At 36.0% G+C, this 22,465-nt stretch overlaps 1 protein-coding gene across 1 annotated transcript; it reads left to right on the forward strand.

Moving 5' to 3' along the window:
- LOC134840550 (acetylcholine receptor subunit beta-like 2) lies at window positions 1-15,778 on the forward strand (the record flags this gene model as incomplete). Its single annotated transcript, XM_063856443.1, is given in 5 exon segments — window positions 1-55; window positions 10,266-10,452; window positions 12,928-13,018; window positions 13,650-13,815; window positions 15,662-15,778. Coding segments are annotated over 5 exon segments (574 nt in total), but the record flags the coding sequence as incomplete, so codon positions are not given.
- Window positions 15,779-22,465: the final 6,687 nt, after the last annotated feature.

Genomic DNA, 22,465 nt, shown 5'->3' on the forward strand with positions numbered 1-22,465 from the left:
CATGATGTCATTCCGCAAACACGGAGGACTCATCAACCTCTGCCATATACAAGATGTAATCTGTACTTGCTTTTGTTCCGACCATTTAAAAAGTGAGAGAAACTTTGCATTCGGGTGTGTTTTAATTTTTGTTCCGACCATTGAAAATGGGGTTGAACTTTGTATTCAGGTGTGTTTCACTTTTTTGTTTTCCCCGCAAAATCGGGCACCACAAATAATCGTCGTAAGGGTCGAGTGATTTATTGAGAAGCCCTTTCAATTGTGATTCCAACGACATCAAAAAAATTTGACATTTTTCCCACAGTGTTGAGAAAAACGGGTTGAAAATTTTTGGTCTAATTTCGAGCTAATAAGGTGACCATTTACGATTATAATAGCTTATTTAAGCCTTGAAAACTTAGTTATACTCAAGTAAAGGTAGTTTTTTAGCGCAAACTTGGGAATAAAAAAACTCGAAAATTCAAAAAAATTTCTGTGAAAACTTTTGAAAAAATGTTTGAAATTTTTTCAAAATTAAAAAAAAAACATTTTTTTTTCGTTTTTTGAGTCATTTTTTTTCGGAAATTGTTTTCCAAATGAGTTTTTTGTATCACTCTCAAGTATGCCTAGGTTTTTTGTTTTTTCGTTTTATCACAACATGCAACAGATTTTTCTATCACAACATGCATCAATTTGAAAGAAAAAATCTTTGTTTTTGTATTTTTCAAGACTGTGGTCGGAACATTTTGTGCTATTTGCACAGTAACCGGCTATGTTTGTTTTTATATTTTTTGTTCACCACGCAAAATCAATTACCGCAAATAATTATCGGAATGGGTCGAGTGATATACCATATCAAAGCCCTTCCAGTCGTGACTCGAACAATATTATGAAATTTTGGTTTGAATATTTTGAGATTGAGTCCTATTTCGAGGTAGAACGCAATCGGGTGACACTCGTTATATAAAACTTTGTTTTTTAAAACAATTTTAGGCTAAAAATCTATGAGTTCATTATCAATAAAACTAGATTTAAGGTTTCGTTTAGCGCTTAATTGGAAAAAAAAACCATTAAAAAACCTCAAATTCCCCGCAAAAGATTATACAAAAGTTTTAAATTAAAAAAAAAATTGTTATTCTTTTGGGACGCCAACCATTTTTTATTTGCAACCAGGTATTTTGTTTGATTATTCATGTTTTATCATTCAACAGGCTATCTTTTTGCTACCATGGTTAAACTGTGTTCATTTGCAAAAAAATCAATTTTAAAAAAATAAATAGTCATTTCGGGTTTTTTGATACTTTTTACTATAAGTTTTTAAATTTTCATTCCAGATTTCTTATCTGTTCTTTAAAAAATGGCCTTTTGAACAGTGTTATAGAAAAACGTTTTAGAAAAAAATCTCGTTAATTCGTTAAATGACTGACGTAAACAACTGAAAAATATCCGCAAGAAAGATGTGTTTGATAAAATGGCTAACAGAATTGAGTAGGGGAATTTTGGCAAGTCTCCATCTGATAACAAAACTTAGCTGCGACACAAATTTTTATCATTACAATGATACAAAAATCAAAAAGTGTAGTTCATTGCTCGGCAAGTAGCATGAAATGTTCCGACTACAGTTATTCTCGCAAAAAATAGCAAACATTTATTTGAAGTTTTTAAAAAAAAAAATCTGTTCATGACATGATTTTGTCTCACATTAATTGTGACAAAATGCGGTAAAGCTTGTGATAATGGCATGATTTGTTGTGAACTAATTATTAATAAATTTGACTTCTAACAACTTCGATTTGGTCTGTTAACAACTTCGCTTGGCATTAGTTCTATTACTACATTTGAACAGTTTGCTGCCAACCACTTCAACGCCCACCATAGGACTTTCTCGCAATCACACGATCAACAACGCAACAGACTTTTCGGCAATGAACAAAGACAAGTCAGCAACCACGTTACCAATCATCCGGCCAAAGGCATCGACTACAGTATGAAAGGATTCAAGTTAAGAGATATAAAACTAAACAAATTTAATGGCAACCCACTGGACTGGAACAACTGGTTCGAACTCCTTCAGACTGCAATAGGCAACTTTCCACGTCTAAGCTCGGTTGAGAAAAATATTTACTTGCAGTCATTATGAACTGATAATGCTAAGCCCCTGGCAATGAACAGGCAATACTTGAATTAGTGCGTAGATACGGGAACTCAAAATATGTGGTGTCAGCGTTCATCAGACAAATTGATACTAGGCGAACCACAGGGCTTTATAAGATACGCTGCTTTCCTACGGAAACTAATCCACAACTTCGAACTCAACGGCTGCACCGTTTATCTAAATTTTAGTAGCCTGGCCCGATTTGATCGCTCAAAGCTCCCAGTATGTCTGCAAATAAAGTGAGAAGAACACTGCGCGCTGCACGACCTCGATTACGCTACACTCAAGGACTTAACGCAGTACCTGAATGATTGATCGCGGACATGCGAGAGCCTGGACATAGAACCAACAACTTCAAAACAATCAGGACGAAATCGCATACCTATGAATCAGCAACAATCCGACAGCAGAGCCAACCAATTTATTTTTTTCCAGGCATAACTACGGCAGTTTTTAAGATGTATTGACAAGACCAACAACTCTAACATGTCCAATAGATAACCAAGCCCACTATATTGAAAAATATCCGGACTTTTTAAAACTTCCCGTACGGGCAGAGCTGGCGAAACAACAAAAGTGTGCTTCAGCTGCTTAGGCCAACACAGATATAGTGACTGCACCTCGACTAAGTGATGTTTCATCAACAACTGCGGAGGGAAACTTGATTCAATTCTACACATCGACAAAAAGCCGTTTCAAACGCACAACCAAAAAATCAGAAAACATGCAGTTTGGCACTACAGTAATCAAGTCCTCGAAACAAGCTAAGGATCCAATCGAAAATATGAGCAACATCAGGAATCAGTTAAAATTTATGCCTGTAACACTTTTTAACAATGCCATCAAACTAGATTGCTACGCGATACTCGACAACTGCAACAGCTGCTCTTATATCCTCAACAAAACAGCTGAAAGTTTTCAGTGTAAACCAAGCCAACAACTAAAGCTTAGCGTACGAGGTGCTTTCAGTGAGGACAAAGTGTCTTCTTCTCTGCTCCTGCTAACTATCGGACCAAATAGCGCTACTAAGCCCACTTTCACTCTACAGTCAATTTATTCAGTTGAAACTCTGAGTTTTGACGCCATCGACGCAAACAACCTTTAAAGAAGATGCTCACTCTGCAATCACCTTCGACATATCAACTTTCGACATATCTTTTCTGATATAGGCGACAACACAGTGCAAATTTTGCTTGGCTTAGATTCTTTCTGGAATATTGCAGAGCGCGATATCAGGAAAGGTCCTACAGGCATCCCCTACGCTGTCAAAAATCTACAAAATTTTAGTAGGTTGGACGATCACTGGCCTAACCAATCGGAAATTTAATAGTTCCGGATCAAGTTCACCTTATAATAACTTCATTGACTTAAATGATTGAGAAGACGCTACTCTTCCTGAAATAGTGGAAAAGTTCTGGAAGGTGGAAAGATCAGGCATCTACGAAAATAACAAAGCTACATACTCTGATAAAAGCAAACGACAACTAAGATTATGGAACGAGGCATTGAGCACAATGGAGATCGCTACAAAGAAATCTACTTTGGTAAAACGAAGTGAAATTGCCAAACAATTATCCGGTAGCTAAAGCTCAACTGTAATTACTTCAAAAAAGGCTAGGAAAGGACCCTGAAACCATGCAATTTTATGAGAAATTGTTACTACTGACGTGGAAAATAACTTCATCAAGCCCGTCAGTTTCCAATACCCACAGCCGGAATTACTTTGGTACCTCCCACATCACCCTGTAAAAAACTCAAACAAGCTTGGGAGGAACGCAGAGTGGCCAACGCTGTCTCAACGTACAAAGGCGTCCCGTTGAACTCTTGTCTTGAAATTGGACCCGATCTCCTGAACAATATGTCTGGTTTCTACTACGACTCCGGAAAAACTTGTGGGCTATCGGCGGATATTGAAGGCATGTTTATGCAAATAGGTATTAAAGATGAAGATCAAAATGCGCTTCGCTTCCTTTGGCCTACTACAAATGGTATCAAACAAAACCAATACACGTGATTAATCTTTGGTGCAAAAGGCTTACCATCCATTGCCATCTTTGGGCTTTATCAAACAGCTGCCGATTACTGCGTAACCAAGCCCAATACTGCTCAACTGTTTCATAAAAGTTTTTACACGGAGGATTTTGTTCACTCGTTCAACACGACACAGGAGGCTACAGATTCTGCTACGCAACTAAAATCCTTCCAAAGACAGGGGGATTCAACCTAACTAAGTTCGTATCTAACACTAATGTCGCAATCTACTCCATTGATTGAGGCAAAAATTCTACTAATGCTAGAATGCATCGGTTTCCGGGGGTCAAATGAGACACAACTGACGATACAATATTCGTACAACCAACAACCAAGGTAACTAATATTGCAACATCTAAACTCCGAACAGTCCTCTCTACAGTAGCAACGCCCCACTAGGTATCCTAGAGCCGTTTGTCACAAAACTGAATATTCTTCTGCAAAAACTGTGGAAGTCTGGTATCTCCTGAGACGAAAACGTGCGCAATGACTTTGTACCGATTATTGACAAACTGGTCGAAAATGAAAACAAGTCTCCCCTGAGAGGCTACCGAGCTTACTTGGACCACAGCTGTCACCTAAGGATATACATCTTCATGTTTTCTGCGACGAAAAACGCAATGGCTACGTGTATTTACTTCCGAACTGCATTTAGCTCTGCCATACACGCTACTTTTTTGATTGGTAGAACAAAGGTGTCACCGCTGAACCAAGAGAGCATTCCGAAACTGCTTATGGGCGCTCGGCTGTGCAAGTTCACCACTGATGAAATACGAATGAAGCCCCACTCCACTCACTTTTGGAAAAATAGCACCACTGTTTTGTCCTGGATTGCATCACCGTGTAAACTGAAAACAGCCGTAGGTGCTTTAACGAGACCAGCGAACTTGCCACTCGTATCCTCCAAAAAGGAGATTTAAGACCACATTAATTGTACTACAAAAAAAAACTGGGCTCAGCTCCTTCCCTGTCGATTCTAAATCAGATTTATCTCCCCCGAGGATATTCATGACATGAATTTGTCTCACGTTAGTTATCACAAAACGCAGTAAAATCTTGTAATAATGGCATGATTTGTTGTGAACTAATTGTTAATAATTTTGATTCTAAATGAATTCAGGACACATCAAGATTATGCGTCAACCACCTTGACCATTTGAATAAAATGTTTTTATGATTTCGAGAAAAAGATAAAATTCTCTATGTGGTGAAAGACTTAATATAAATCAACCAACCGTTCGAATGATTTAAAGGGGAAAATCTTTCTTTGTTTCAAATGAGGTGTTCGTTCTTGATGCGAAAAAGCAGTCTTTAGAACCATTCAAATTATGTCCAATACGGCTTCATAATGATACTACAGTTCGCACCTTGCGAGCTTTCCCTGGGCTACTAAAGCAGGGGTTTGTGAACAATTTACGCCATAGTTCCTTGCAGTCTTTTGTGAAGTGGTCGAATCAATAAGTATAAGAAACAATTTCTGGAATGTTTCCTAGGATTATTCGTTGCCTGCAGGTGGTGGGGATGCGTCTCGTGTTTCGCCAGATCCACGACCACCCTGAGTGGAACCTGATCCACTCGAAGACACTGCGAGAGGTGGTCCACATCAACCTGAGGAACCACTCCAGACTCCACTTCGTGTTCTCCTTCCAGCGACGAGCTCTCTTCTACGAATGCAGTCTACTCATGCCCTTGTACATCATCACAGGCACCAATCATATCATCTCTTTTTCCTCCAAAAACCAAACAAAACTGAACTTTCAATTTTTGATCATATTGTGGACGACAATGACTTTTTCTGAATTAAATTTATTTAATCGTAAGGAAAAAATAACGGACATGATGGCATCTCAATCAAGTATTGTTTGGGTGAATGAAAGGTGGATCTATAATTTTCACAAGAGAGTAGGGACGGATTTAAAATTAAAGTCGTAATTTTTGTCGATTTTTTTAGTTCGGCTTTTTAGATTTTTTTGCGAAAATGCCGTTTCGGAGGGTTGCGTTTTTTGCCACGCCATGTACGCTAAAAATTTGTGCTTATTGGCATCAAAATCGTCTTTAAAAATAGTTTTTTTTGGTTGTTGGGACAAAATGGATGTCGTACAATATTAAAGAGCGGTCTATTGGAATCATTTAGCCATCACAACTGAACTCAGCTCCCCCTTTTACTATCGTTCTTAAAACTGTCATGGATGATTGGTCAGGGGTCGAACCATGGCATGGCGTAGTCTGTCTCCGCGCCCCTCCTCCGTGAGCCAATTGAACTCGCAATAAGCAATTGCTGGACCCTTCTTTTTTCAGAGACCACTTGTTTTATTTCGATTTCCAAACTTGGTCCGTGTAGTTTTTGGGGATAAAACAAATAGATCAAAAATGATCTCGAAATAATTCTTTAAAAAGAGTGTAATTTGGAGGAAAAAGAGAACGTTTTTTTCAGTTATGGCGCTGTTTTCGTTCACACTTCCGAACGCGTGTGGCGAAAAAATCTGCTTTGCCATCACAATTTTACTCTCACTCGTTTTAAACTTATCCCTAATCAGTCAGTTTGTGCCCAACTCGAGTGACAACTTTCCAGTCATTGGGTTGTTTTTCCTGTCGGCTATCATACTTGTCGGGTTATCAGTTATCCTCAATGTGGTCATTCTGCTAATTCACAGTTCTGCCATGGAACCAATGCCTATTCCTCAGGTTGTAATAATTTGTTTACTATTCATTTATTTATAAAATTTGCCAATTGATCACAAGGCTCAAAGCCGTATGTGCAAGAGGGGCAGTACAACAGTGCCGAAAATGAAAACTTTGTTCAACAGTGCCGAAAATGAAAACTTTGTTCAACAGTGCCGAAAATTTGAACAAGACTGCTAGTATCAGGGCGAAGCCCTGAATGTTCCGACTGCCTTTCAAGTTTTATGGAGCAGTAATAACTTAAAATAATTAAATGTAATAAAACAAAATGAAAAAAAAAAATTTCTTAAATTTGAAATTTTTGTGAAAATCATCCCCCCACGCGCCATAAAAACTACACAAGATTGCTCGTATCAGGGCGAAGCCCTGAATGTTCCGACTGCCTATTAAAGTTTATGGAGCAGTATTAACATTTAAAAATTAAATGTAATAAAAAGCATCCCCCGACACACGATATAAAGTACAAAAGATAAATTTCGCTCCTTGTAACAAACCATTTATGGCAAATAAGCTTCTTTTAACCAATTTGGAACGATTTCTAAGACGGATTAACTCTCCGCTTACGCGTTAATAGCGCGAAATATATCGCGCGTTAATTGTCCCAAATTGGCCAAAAGGGCAATCTTTAAACCCCCGTAACTTTACAAAAAATGACCACAGGTGAAATATCTTTTCAAATTTGAGCTCAAGACAACAATAATTTTTGAATGATATAAAAAAATTACGTCAAAAATGGCTAGTTAAAAAGTCGAAATTTGTCTAAAGAAAAAAAACCACCCCGAGCACAAATATTCCGTTACTTTCGTATCGAAAGTCGGAACAACAACAAATTTCAACATATTAAGTGCGGCAATCAAAGATTAATCAGGGATCGTTTACAATCTTAAGAGGCACTTAAAAATTTTGGAAGAAAAAAATTGCAATTTAGACGTTTTGGCGCCAAAACAATTGTTTAATTTGCTGTTGCAGGCATTTTGGCGCTGAAATTGGAGTAATTTTGTTTGATAATTAGCGTCAGTAATTTCCCGCTCTTTAGAAAATGCGTGTAAATAATTCTGAAGTCTTCCCGCCTTTTTCGGCACTGTTGTACTTCGGGGGGGGGGGGGCTTTTTTCATGTGCGAAGGTCCGAATGGGCGAAAAAACATGTAGGCCAAGGACCGAAGACAAAATTAGCCGAAAGTCAATTTTTAAACAGAAACATCTGCCATTCAGTTAAAATGAATTAAATGAAGCAATATTTTGCTACTTTCATTACGAAACCCTTGAAATGTAAAATTTGTACCACTTTTGCGGCGGTCAAAGAAAAATTTGAAGATTTTGCATATTTCTGCCGTTTTTAGTTTCGGCCAATATCAATACTCCAGTCCCTGAAAATGTTTACTTTTTTTCCAAATTTTAGATTACTGAAATCTGATTGGCTGATTTTTATTTTCACGCATTCGGTCCTTCGCGCATGAGGGATTCCACCGTACTTCAGCACTGTTGAACTCCCCCTGTGCAAGACCTTGGGATCGGTATCTACCTTGCTCGTCTGAAAATAAAATCGAATTCCTCTCCGAAATCCAAATTTTGTCATTGTTCCGACTTTCGATACGAAAGTAATTGTTCCGACTTTCGATACGAAAGTAACGGAATATTTGTGCTCGGGATGGGTTTTTCTTCAGACAAATTTCGACTTTTCACCTAGCCTTTTTTGAAGCTTTCAAAAAAAATTGTTGTCCTGAGCTGAAAGTTGTAAAGTTATGGGGGTTTAAAGATTGCCATTTTGGCCAATTTGGGACAATTAACGCGCAATAAATTTCGCGCTATTAACGCGTAAGCGAGATGTAATCCGTCTTAGAAATCGTTCCAAATTGGTTCAAAGAAGCTTATATACCATAATTGATTTGTTAATAGGCGCAAAATCTATCACTTTGTACTTAATATGACTTGTGGGGGGATGTTTTTTTAGAAAAAAATCTCAAATTTTTTCAAGAAAAATTTTATATTTTTTTTATTACATTGAAATTTTTCACCTTATTAATGCTCCATAGACCTTAAAAGGCAGTCGGAACTTTCAGGGTTTCGCCCTGATACGAGCAGTCTTGTTAACATTTTAAAAATGAAGCATATAATTCAAATAGGATTTTCCAAAATCCGTTTGAATCTGCAGCAAGCTTCTTTGATAATCTCAAGCTCGTTGATCTATGATAACGTATTAAAATATGTATTAAAATGCTAAAAACTCTTAAAGCGTATTAAAATCCCAAGAAGCCGAATAGTGACTTGCCTTCAAGGTTTTTCTTTGAAATGAGGCAGTAAATCAGCTCCAATTATATCAAAACTAAACAGTTTAAAATTGACCTGCGGCGCAGAGATTTCGGCCAAAACGTTCTTTGTAATGCTTTAGGAGAGCTCAGAAAATCAGTTTTGTCTACCTAAAAAAAGTCGACAAAATTCTCGAAACAAAAAGTCGACAAAATTCTCGAAACTGTAGGCAGCTTTCCCATGAGCAATCAGATTCAGCTCAGCAAATTTGATAAGTCCGCGCCCTTCCCCCCCCCCCCTCGCCTAAATCCGCCCGTGCATAACACAGTCCAGATTTATCTTTTTTTCTTCCCCTATTTTCAGTTAAGGCCAGCTTTATTTTAGTTGCCATCCAGTTATAGGATGCATTTTCAGTTACATGGCACATCCTAAAATTTACCTTTCCCCAAGCAAGAGAAGCTAATTTCTTGAAATAGAATCCTCTTATATACTAAACAGCGTAATTTGAGATGACCGCTGAGTGCTATCGAAGCCACATAAACTTTCATAATCTCTGCAAAAAAGTACCAAAAACTTAGTCATCCCCAGTCTGTTTTTCTGTTTTTCTAGGGGGAGGTGGAATAATCAGATATGTTTTAACTTGAAAGTTTAGCATTGAAAGCTTGATTAGGAAATTTGTTCAATCCAAGAGAGGAGAAAGATCTGTGGTGGAGGGATTGGACACTTTTAAAACATCATCTTGTATATTTCATTGTAAAGGTCGGAAGCAGATCTAAGCTTTTGTTTCTGGGGGGGGGGGGGGGGGGGGGGGGGGGGACATAACGCAATTGAAGTTTGCCAAAAATTGCCAAAACTTTCTGCGCCGCATGCAAATGTTTGATGCCTCCATAAGAAATTTAGGGTCCGTGACCTAAAATGTATCTCGAAAATTAGCACCAAAGAGGGAAATCTAATTTAAAAAATAATTCAGCAGGGGCACTTTTAGATAAATTTTAAAGTTTGGGTTCAGCTCAGCCCTTCCCTTTCATATTCGTTTCTAGAGATATCAGTTTCTGAAAATCATAAGCCTGATAGAAGTTACATAATTGCACACTTTTACAATGATAATTTCACGTTTGATTTCACGTTTCTCATAAATTTCACGTGTAATTAACTTGGTTCTGTTTTTAGTTCGTGTGGAAGACTGTAGTGGGTTGTATGTGCATGCTGACTCTGAAGTCTGAGAGGAGCTACATGCGGAAGATGCACGAGAACAACTTCAGGTCTGCCAGGTGTCTCAAACAACTCGCGTCCTACATCACTATTCTCACCACCAACAGAGCCACGAAAAACCACTCAAGTCAACACACAAACACAGGTGAAATATCATTCTGAAGTTTCATTTGAAAGTTTGTTCAAATATAAAATTGGATCTACTTCACAATCTCGTCCCTTTTAAAAGTAGGGATTAAGTTAGTCGAATTTGAGACTATTCATATATAGATCTATACTCGAAAACCCCTCCCTTCATGAAGGTTGTTAAGTATAATAAGTAAGTAGAGTTAGAATCTCTGATTTGACTGAAAATTGACTATTGGAACCAGTTCAAAACAAGTCACAGCGCAAATCATAGAACAACAGCAGACAATAATTTTTCGTTCTGAGAACAATAATGTTTTCAGCCCACGATGAGCCACTAAGTTGAATCCCTCAGCCGTTCTCTCTCTCTTATCCCTCCAACCTTCAACCACAACATTCAGTCATTTCCATTTCCGATCTCTCTTCTTCTCCCTTGCCAGTTTTTAGCCCCATTTTTTCTACATTTCTATCTAACCCACCTCACATGCACTCTGATGATTCTACACAAACCATTTTTGATGCTCGTAACTCTCTAAATAATCCCGCCATTGACACCCATGACAAATTTTTGGACTGTGAACCCAGCCCCACTATCTACTCAAAACCAACTTTTGTCCCAACTACTCCCCCAACTCCCGTAGTACTTTCCACAATCAGCTCCTCCTATACCCATGCGAAACCCATTCTTTCCCCTTCCTTTAGTAACATTTCCAATACTCCCATCCATATGACTGATGATCAACTTGAACATGTCTTCCACTATTTTATCCAACTCCAACAATAAATTCACATTGCTGACCGACACTTTACTATCCATCAAGTAATCCACTCAGCTTCACCATCTGAAACGGCCACGTCATCTTTTCTCAACGCTCCTACTTGCTCACAATGCATCCTCATGAAGATAAATTACCCTACTAACCCATCTAGGTACTTACTAAACCGACCATCATCATGAAGACTCACACTTAGTAACAATCCTAGACATACTAACACTCTCAGAATCCTAGACATACTAACCGAGACATACTCGTTTTTGCTTGAAAACCTCCCCTTTTCCCCTCAATACTCCTCTGACAAAACCAAACCCCAAAGCCAACGTAACACCTATGTAGATGAAATGAAAACTTTTTTGTACCTACACTCTCCTGGATATCCTTTTATCACTTTACCAACTCTTTTTGATACCATTAAAAAGAAACGACGATGACGACGAAGCTTAAACCATCATCATTTACCATTTCACTAATGCACTACAATTCAACCAATCCAGTTGGCAGCGTATAATCATTCGATGAATCTGACGACTTGTCCGCAATACAAGAGGTGCGGCGAAGACAATGAAACCCTTGCCCACTGGATATTCGCGCGCCCCGTTACAATGGCAGCGAGACACGATATATTCGGCGACTACAGAGTGGACCTGTCAATCATGACTGAATATCCGAAGGGCACGATAGAGCTGGCGAAGCGATGTCTTCACAGACCTTCGGCTCCCACATACAAAACAAAACTCAACCGATTCACTAGTATTGGACTATCGTATGTACCTAGTCGCTTTATCGTACGAAGATCTAATCAATTTCCCGTCACCCACAACGATAACATAGTCATCCGCTATATGGAAGACTCACCTTACGACGCGGATCCGGCAGCTAACTCACAACTATTACAAAAATTCTGTTTTAAAACCGACTATCTATATGACTTAGATAGCACTAACAAAAAATTTGACCACGTTATTGATCAAAAATAAAAAATCATATGAATCAACTTTTACTAAATTTGGTCACTTTCATCTCATCTTTAACTTCCTCATTCCTAAAGAGCGCGACATCAACTGTTCGCATGAGGTAATGCTAAAAACCACAAAAATACCTCCCGGTCTTCCAGGTGTCTCAAGCAACTTGCGCCCCACTAACTACTCACAACCACCTTTCGTCCCAATAACTCCCCCATTTCCCGCACTACTTTCCACATCCAGCTCCTCCTATACCGATACAACCCCCATTCTTTCCCCTCTCTCTAGTAACATTCCCGATACTCCCAGCCCTATAACAGATGATCAACTTCGGAAAACAATCTCGGTATTTTATCCAAAACCAACAATAAATTCACAGTGATTTACAGTGATTTGCTCTGCAACTTGTTTTGAACTGTTTCCATTCGTCAAATTTAGGGCAAATCTGAAATTCTGATTTGTGCTAAATTTGACTAAATCAGTCTCCTTAACAATCTTCATAAAAGGAGATACTTTTTATAAAAGAATTCTGATTTAGAATCCAGAAAACTTAGAGTTCCTTAAATGTTTATCAGATCCAAAAAATGTTCCGAAGAATAAATTGCTGGTCTTCACAGCATTGCGTTAAAAACTAATTTTGAACTTTTGTTAATTCCTGCTGTTCGACTAGAGGTTTTATATGATTACCTATATAATCATTGATCATCCAATAACTAAGTTTATATGAAGTATTTTGAAGGCTGCTGTTTTCAGATTTCTCAGATCCGACAGAAGACAATCTGGGCGAGGGATCGATGCAGTACCTCTCTCCCTCTGTGCAGAACTTCATTCACAACATCCTAAGGCAACATTTTTCAAATAATTGGAATTTAAAAGTGTTGAATAACACTTATAGAGATAAGAAACGAATGTGAATAATAGAGAATTTAACGCTTGATCTGGAGTCATTAATTTTCAATAGCAATTCAAATAGTTATAACGGTTCTGGCAAGCTCGCAACACATTTCGGCCCGATTGAACTATTTTGTCTTTGCCAAAAATATTGAATTGACTGCGCTAAGTTGTTTCTTGCTTTTTAGAGATGATCGAAAATTTTGAGCTCCCAGTTCAGATTTGCTTTCGATCATTGTGTTTTTCTATCAGGGACTGCAGTTAGAGTTTTAGCACTCACGAAAAGAGAGGTTTTTTTTAAATGCAAATAGTGTTCATCTCGGTTCTGTTCCCGGGTATTTTCTGTTATACGGTCCAAAAAATATATTATTTTGCTTTAGTGAATGTTTGATAATGATGCTCAAATCTGATTGGCTGAAATTATAATCGAGAGCAAAAAGAAATCTCGGCGTTTTCGATACAAACAAGCCTAACTGACAAGTTGGACAATTTGGGCCGTATAACATAAAAGACCCAAATTGTCTTTTCTGTTGCCTATGTAGAAAAGACAACTTAACTATCTATCGCTTCCTGTTGCTATGTAGAGCGATGGAGGCGACTCTGTGTGACTTCCTGACGAAGACGAGAGAGGAGGCTGTGAGGGAGGTGACGAAAGTGCAGTGGATGATACTAGCAGACATCCTAGACCGACTGTTCTCCATCCTCTTCATAGTCATCACTGCACTATTCGCTCTATACTTCCGATTCAATGTTAGTGAAGAGAGTAAAAAATGACTCTTTTTCGATTTTGGTAGCTTTTATAAAGAACTTATCTATGTTTGGAGAGCGATCAACAATAAAAGCTCCTCAATTTTTTCAAGTTTTTGCACTATCATCATTGAAAAGTTCAGACAAAGTTAACTCGATTTTTGTCTCCTGAGTTTAAATTTTTATGCAAAAAATAATTAGAATCTCGAATGCGAAAAACGTCATGATTAGAAAATGGGTAATCTACCGTTTTGGAAGCAGAACTGAAACTTGGCCATAAGCAGATCTCAAATGAGATTTTTCAATCTCCCACAATGGGCAACTCTTGAGACTATTTTTAAACTCTAGCTGGCGTTCTATAGCTGGCTCTCTATAGCTGACTGTATTTCATAAGCGATCTTTCAAAGCTTCTTTTTCATTTTTTTTGTTATTTAAATATATTTCAAAGTTTGATTATTTGAAGTGCTTCAAAAAAAAAAAAACTTTTTGCATCCATTTTCCCTAATGAAATAACTTGAAATATTGTAATTACATAGCTGGCTTATAAAATTTCTTTTTATTTGGTCTGAAAAAACTTGAATTGTTTTAAATTTTTATAGTTTGAATATCTTGATTCAGAAAAATTCGATTTTTTTGCGATTTGATTTGCTCTATAAAATATTTTGACAGTTTCTTAGTTTGAATAGCTGCTTGATAAAACATTCAGTTTTTGCGTGCCAGTTTACTCTATGAAAAATAATGGGAACATTCCAAAAATTCTTCGCTTGAAAAGCCTTCTGAAAAAATTTTAACTTTTCGCCAAATGATTAGTTTCATGAGATAACTTGAAACGTTCAATTTACTTCAGCTTAAATAATTTGCTTAAGAAAAACTATTATATTTCGAGCTGGTTTGTTCCATAAAATGATTTGAAGTATTTCAAGTTTTATCACTTGAGAGGCTTAATGGAAATTTTTTAACTTCCGCGAGCCGATTGCTTCACGAAATAGCTTGACTTGTTTCAAAGTTGCATAGTTTCAATAGTCGATTAAGTGGCTCCAATTCAAGACCTAAAATTTTTTTCCTCTCTCTTCGTGAATTAACTTTTCAGTTTCAATGCTTGGTTAGCTTGCATAGGAAAACTTTAAATTTCCGCAAAAACTGTCGATCTAAAAAAAACAACTGGATGTATTTCAAAAATTCATCGCTTGAATAGCTTGCTAAGAAAAATTTTTGCGGACTGGCATCGAACATTTTAAAACTTTCACAAGTTTCTCAGCTTTAATAGATTGCTGAGTAAAACTGAAACTTTTCGGCATGAGATTTGCTCTATGAAATAAATTGAAATATTTCAAAGTATACTGCTTAGCGTCTCTAGAAAAACCTAACTTTTCGTTAACTGATTCGGTCTATGATTTGAAACCGAATGACGATATGGTCTAACTTGAATAGCTTGATCGGAACAACAATCATTAAACCCGAGAAGAATTTTTGGTCAACCTAGTATGCTAATTTCTTTTAAATTTGCAAACCAAAGTTTCGCGTTGCGCGTCTCTGGTTTTTACGTCCTGTTGCTGCAATCGTGATGAAAAATGCAAAAAATGGTGAAAACACTGTTCGCTGCCTGAACTATATGATCCAGAAAACATTTAGAAAAAATGGTGGGAAAAATTGAATTGATCTTTCAGAAATTAATAAAAATACATTTTTCAAAATGTCACGTTCGCATAATAAACTCAGGTGCAAATGACATACCTTTCAAAAGTCTCATCAGTTTTGAGGCACCCTGTATGAATTAGGATATAAAAGCGCAATGTGGAAAAAAATCAAAAATTTCCATTAGCACATTGTTATTTGTTAATTTTTCCAGGTGCACTTCAGATCTCACCAGCATCTGCAGAACTTGAAAGAGCTCTATGACGGAATGGAGGATCACGCTTGTTGATGAACATAAACAAAACTACTAAGAGTTGAAATGAACTTCGAAAATTATCAGCATCAGCATTAATTTGCTTTTTATTTAATTTTACAGAACAAAAATAACTTTCACATGCGGCGCCTTCTTCGAAGAAAAAAAGTTTTGAGTGTGAATATAACAGCCGAAGTATAAACCAGCGGAAAATTGGCAGATTATATGATCCAGCCGAAAGTCGTGTCATATTACGCACTGAAGTTTGATGGATAATAACTGATCATAGATTTTCATGGCCAGTGTCCATGAAAATCAAAAATATTCGATTATAATCAATTAAAATCGATTATAATTTTTTTGTCTAATCAATAATAACCATTTTAATCGATTATAATCAATTATAATGGATTTTTTTCTGAAATTTCTACTCTGTTTTCACAAACTGAGTTATTTTTGGCTTAACACGCGTTCCATTAGAAAGCTGCAAAAAGCAGACAAATTTTGGCTGAAAAAAACTGTTTATTTCCTTCACAATTTTCCTTACAATTTTTAATTTCTCAAATTTTGTTGACTTGTTGTTTCACCCTCTCTTATCCAATTTATTTTCTTTTAGATCAACTGTTTAGCTTCCTTTTAGTTGCCTCACCGTCCGGAGGGGATTGGTTACTGAATGTAACGCCCAAACATAACATCTGAACCGTTGTAGGGATTGGTCACTGAACGTAACGCCGACTTCCTAGTTGGTTACTGGACCTAACGCCCAAACCGAGGGGCTTTGGATAATGAACATAACACCGACCCTTACTTTTACCAATGTGACAGGAATTGGTAGGGTATATGGTGTAATCCCCTAAAAATCCATTATAATTGCCGATATAATCAATTATGACCGGTTATTTTTCATGAACTTCTTGGGCGGAATAGTATATACGTCAGCCAAAAACTACGTCAATTAGGCTAAAACTTTCATATTTTTTGTAACTGTTGCCTATTGTTATATAGCTCTTTTGTACCTACTCCGTTTTCGTGGCTGCTTTATATGGTAACTATTTTACATTTCACATTGTATACTTTCTGGCAATTTATTGATACCACTACTCCCTTAGTGGTAGGAAGGAACTAGGGTTTAGGGTCTGTTTTTTTTCCAGCCACTTTTGAATACATGCAAGACAATTTGCAGGGTGTCAACTTTGGCATCATATTAAAATCGTTTCAGTAGTTTTTCGGATTCTAAAAAAACTCAAAAATTATTGTCTCAGTGTAAAAAAAACTTACCTCAATTTTTTTAGGCTAAATTAGACAAAAAATGAAAAGTACTTGATTAGAGACTGACCTCCAAGTTTAAATCTACTACAATTTTCACATTAAATTTGCAATTAGTTATCAACCATTTGTTTGTTATTTCATCTAAGCCAATAGCCATTTCCAGCAAAAATAACAAGTTTAGGTTAAATTTTTTTTTGCTTTTGTTGAGTCTTGAGTGTCTTTTCAGACTAATTTTTTCACTTAATGTTTTTGACAGATTGTTTCAACCGCCCTTGTTTAAAAAAAGCTCTCTCTAGCGACTTTATCTTTTTCGTTTCTCCAATTTGGACAAAGGACAAATTAAAAAAACTGACCGGTGTTCTGAAAGGCCATGGAAAGAAACCGAAGATCTGCGCATGCAGCTTTGGATAAAAAAGAAGCAAGAAATTATGTGATTAAACACCAAACAGCTTTGTGATTTTGTTTTTGGAAAATGCCATGGGTGTAACTTATTTTGGGATCGTTTAACCAAGAGAATGAATTATATGAATTCACAGTTTTTCAAAATACCTGAAACTTGATGAATTTGTTCTGTTAACATAAATTTTCTTTTCTGAAAATATCACTTTTGAGCTGTAGAAACCTCTAAATATTTATCAGTAATCTTTGTTTAAAATACAATATCTCTAATCAAGAGTTGAGTATTTAAGTTCTGTATTTTGCTCGGTAGTCTGATAATTAGCATTTTGTGATGAGTTTCTTTTTTTAAATGCCAATAGAACTGTAGATTTTTTGCCTAATAATTCCAGTTCTCAGTTGAAAAAAAATATATATAAAATTATTCTCCTGATTTCCAAGCAATCGAGAGATAGGTAAAGTTCGAGTGATTAAAAAATTCATTTTTTCTCCAAAGTACAGAAAAAAGATAGGAAATAAGCTTCAAAATAATGCTGAAAATAGGCTCAGTAGAAAAAAAAATGAAAAGAAAACGCTGAATTATTTTATCCTCTCTTTCAGACAAAACTTCAGACCATCTTTCCTTGAGATAAAGTTTTTCTAGACTAAATTTTCCAAAAGTGAACCATGACTGTCAGTGTTTTTATATGATACCATAATCCAATTAGTCAATATGGAGGTTTTTTGAGGTGTGCGAAATGGAATTAAAAAAATCTCATGGTTCGGCTTGGAAGAAATGAAGGTGCAGACAATCATCGCTTAAGACAATTTATCTAAAGGGAAAAACCCAACATTAAGGGAAAAACCAACATCCCAACTGTTCAGAAACTTTGTGTCCCTGTTTAAAAACTTGTGTCCCAAGCTATTTTTGAGGCTTTCTTTTTAGGCTGGGTAGTGTTTTCTTATCCTCAAGCAACGAGCACGGGTGTCGAACGTCCGACCTTACGATTGAGAGGCAAAGACATAACAACTCCAACACCACTCACTTCTATTAAGTACCATCATCAACCATCCAAAATTGTGAAAGTATAAATAAATCCGAGATGATTAAACTAACAGACTGATAATTTGACATATTCAACCATTTTGCAAAACTAGATGTATTTTTCTGAGCAAAAGCATGCGCAAAATCTAGTAAGCATAATGTTTCTAAATACGTTTTTTGTAATTTCTGCGATTCGCAGAGGATCTATGAAAAGTTATCCAGCCTGTATAAGCATAGTACGTTTCTCTTATTACCCCACTTATCGGACAGAGTTGTTTTGTAGCGTGGAGCTCTTTTTTTATACGACTCAAGGCCATTTTTTGAGTCTTAAGCTTTCACGCTGTACCACTATTGCAGCCGATATCGATCATGCTGAGGTAGATCTGAAGCTAGAGGTCATGTGAACGCCTTGCGATTACGCTAAATGCCTCCTATTGCTGTTAAATTATGCTATTTTGCTAGTGAATTTGTTATTTTGGAATTAATTATGTTTCCTAATGGTTTGAAGAAGCTGATAAGCTATAGATGTGCTGCTTAAATTGCAAATTGTGCAAACCCTTTGATTGAATTCTTTAGTACCAGAAATTTGCAGCAGGAAATTTGCAAATGTTTTGTTTTTGAAGTTTTCGACTAACTTTCAAAAACTCAAAATGAATTACAATTTTATGGAGTATTGTTTGACGATACAGAATAGTTTTTTAATAGCTCGAGAAGTTTTCAAAATGCCTTGGCAAACAATCCTAAGTTATACGACAAGATTTTAGGAAAATAAACTATTTAAAAACTATAAATTCTGGATAAATCAAAAATCAATTGTAAGAAACAGCGCTCCTTTCGATCCCTGATAATTGACTGAATAAAAAAACCACTCCAAGCTTAAGTACTTCGTTTTCTTCAAAAATCGGAAGAAAAAAGCACCAAACAAAAAAGCCGGGAACAAAAGGTAATACTAGAACGATACGCTTTTTCAAACACACAAAAATGGTTAGTTTAACTCATATAGCAATTGAATTAATGATACCTTGTTTTCAAGTTTTTCTGAAGATAATTTTTCAGCTAATTTCAATTTCATTTCAAAAGATCATTTCAACAGTTAAGTTTAGTTTCTATTTATTATTAGATTTTGCAGCCACCTGCTTGTTAGTAGCTTTTCCTGAAAATACTCTTCAAATTCAATCAAAAAACTTGAAGGTTTAGTTGTTGTTTATTGTTCCGACTGACGTAACGAAAGCAACAGAATATTTGTGCTCGGATGGGTTTATTTTCTTCAGATAAGTTTCGACTTTCTAATTAGCCATTTTTGACGTAAAGTTATGGGGGTTTAAAGATTGCCATTTTGGCCAATTTGGGACAATTAACGCGCGATATCGCGCTAGCGGAGATTTAATCCGTTTTAGAAAGCGTTCCAAATAGGTTCAAGGAAGTTTATTTGCCATAAATGATTTGTTAAAAGAAGCATTTTTTATCAATTTGTTCTTTTTATGGCGTGTGGGGTGATGATTTGCACAAAAAAATCTCATATTCTTTTCTTCTTACTACTGCTCCATAGACCTTAAAGGCCGCCGGAAATTCAAGGCTATACCCTGATACGAGCAGTTGTAATTTGTTTTAAGTTTAGAGAATTAAATGTTCTTTTTTGTTCCGACTTTCATAACGAAAGTAATGGAATATTTGTGCTCGGGGTGGTTTTTTTCTGCAGACAAATTTCGAATTTTTAACTAGCAATTTTTTTATATCAATCGAAAGCTATTATTGTTCTGAGCTTAAATTGGCGAAGATAGTTCACATGTGATCATTTTTTGTAAAGTTATGGGGGTTTCAAGATTGATTGCAACTTTGGCCAATTAGAGACAATTAACCAGCGATATATTTTGCGCCATTAAGGCGTAAGCGGAGATTTATCCATCTTAAAGATTGTAACACATTGGTTGAACGAAGCTTATTGGCCATAAATTAATTGTTACTAGGAGCGAAATTTATCACTTCGTACTTCAGATGGCGTGTTGGGGTATGATTTTTACAAACAAATCTGAAGTTTAAAAAATTTTCATGTCATTACTGCTCCATATGACGTAAAAGGCAGTCGGAACATTCAGGGCTTCGCCTTGATACGAGTAGTCTTTTTGTATCTCAAATCACCTAAGTTTGATGAAAGACCGTGAAAACAAAAAACAATGAACGTTGCTGTATATTTTGAACAGAAAAAATTTCCAGGCCCGCTAAATAACAAGATAAGAGAAGATCTGAGTTTTTCGACAACATAAATTTTTCAAAGCTTTCCTCCAAAATCTGAATCAAAACTCAAAGTTGATAAAAAAAATAGTTCCCAATTTGATCCCATTGATGCTTATATGGAGGAGCCAAAACCTTCTCACCCAATTCTCAAATTCTCTACTGATTTCAGAGTAAAAGGAGCACAATGACAAACTTAAAAGAAAACAAACAATGCAAAAAATTGAACGCCATTTTATAGGTGATACTAAAAAATCTTTATATTAACATTTCGATATAAGTTTTATATTATGATTTTTGTTTATTTTGTTCCCGTGAAAGTTCCCGTGAAACGGAAAAATGAAAATTGCGACGAATCGACCAAAAGAATGTATTTGGGTATCAGAAATTGTCGAAATGGGAGCAGATCTAGGGTTTCCTTGCGGAGGCAGATTTCAGAAAGATTAGAAAAATTTTTGTCATCCAATTTTTTAGGTCGCTAAAATTTCCAGGCTCTCAAAAAATTGGCGCGAGTATAGGTTAGCGCTTCAGAAAGGTATACAACATTAGTAAAAGTTGACGCTTTAGAAAGTTTTTAGGATCTTAGCGAAAAACAAAAAATGGATACCGTAAAATAGCAGCAAAAGGGAGACACTTTGGGTGGCCAGGGGGTGGAATTCCTATGCTATTCATAGAATTTCAATATATGGAAAATGTTTGACTAGCATCTTTTGATGGCGGCGACAAAAATTTTCAAAGTATTTTTGAAATTGCCCCCAAGAATTTTTTTGTGTTTTTTTTTCAATCGCAAATTGATTTTCGTACTGAAACAAACATTTTTTGAAAAAAAAATATTTGCATGCAAAATTAATTTTTTGTGTGTATAACGTAGTTCTGGATATACTAATATTGGATTTTTTTTCCTTTTCTCTTCATAATTTTTTTCAAAAACGCTTAAAACTCCTCTTTTTTGTATGACATGTTTTTCTATGCCTGGATCAATGTCTGGTAATCTAACAATTCAAATTTTAGATATAATCATCTTTGAAAATTCATCTTTCATCTGGCCAAAATTTAAAAATTCGTTATTTTTGTTATATTATTTGTGTGAGACAGAAGTTAAACATTTCAGGCTGCTTCCAATGCATTTTTAATGCGAAACGGCCAAACCTTTGGTTACTACGTTTGAACAACCAAGGTGTATGTCATTTGTGTTTGGTTACGAACACAACCAAAAAATTTTGAGAAACTAAAATGTAAAAAATCAATATTTTTGGTTTATGGAAAAATGCTAGACATACAATTTCCATATATGAAAAAACCTCATAGACCTTTCATGCAATTTTTTGTACTTATGGAATTGCATGAAAAGTGTATGATTAGCATTTTTCCATACATGAAAATTGTATGACTAGCATTTTTGGTCAACCCGGGGTGTGTATAGAAACTTCCTGTATGACTGTATGCCTGTATGAAAATAATGATAGCTGAGAGGGTTGGACTTCTGCAATTATGGAGTGAAATGATCGATTTTCATTTTACCAAACTTAACTCATAACTGTTCTTTTTATATGAATAATTCATAAATAACAATAATAATCAAACCTATTAAATCATAATTTGCTAAAGAGTTTCGCATATCACATCGGCTGTGGCAATATCATCAGGTTCAACTTCTATTTCTTCAAAAGCTCTTCGTCGTCGTATTTCTTGGAAAAAATTTCGGTCGGTAAAGTTCCATTTTTCACATGTTCGTTCATCTCAATTCGACCCTCTACAAAATGTATTTTACTTCTTGTTCTTGGATTAATCCACTTCTGGATAATTTTATAGCAAGCGTGAAAAAATTTTGGTGTATTTATAAC

This window comes from Symsagittifera roscoffensis, chromosome 2, assembly GCF_963678635.1.
Source record: "Symsagittifera roscoffensis chromosome 2, txSymRosc1.1, whole genome shotgun sequence".
In the NCBI taxonomy this organism is placed as follows: Eukaryota; Metazoa; Xenacoelomorpha; order Acoela; family Convolutidae; genus Symsagittifera; species Symsagittifera roscoffensis.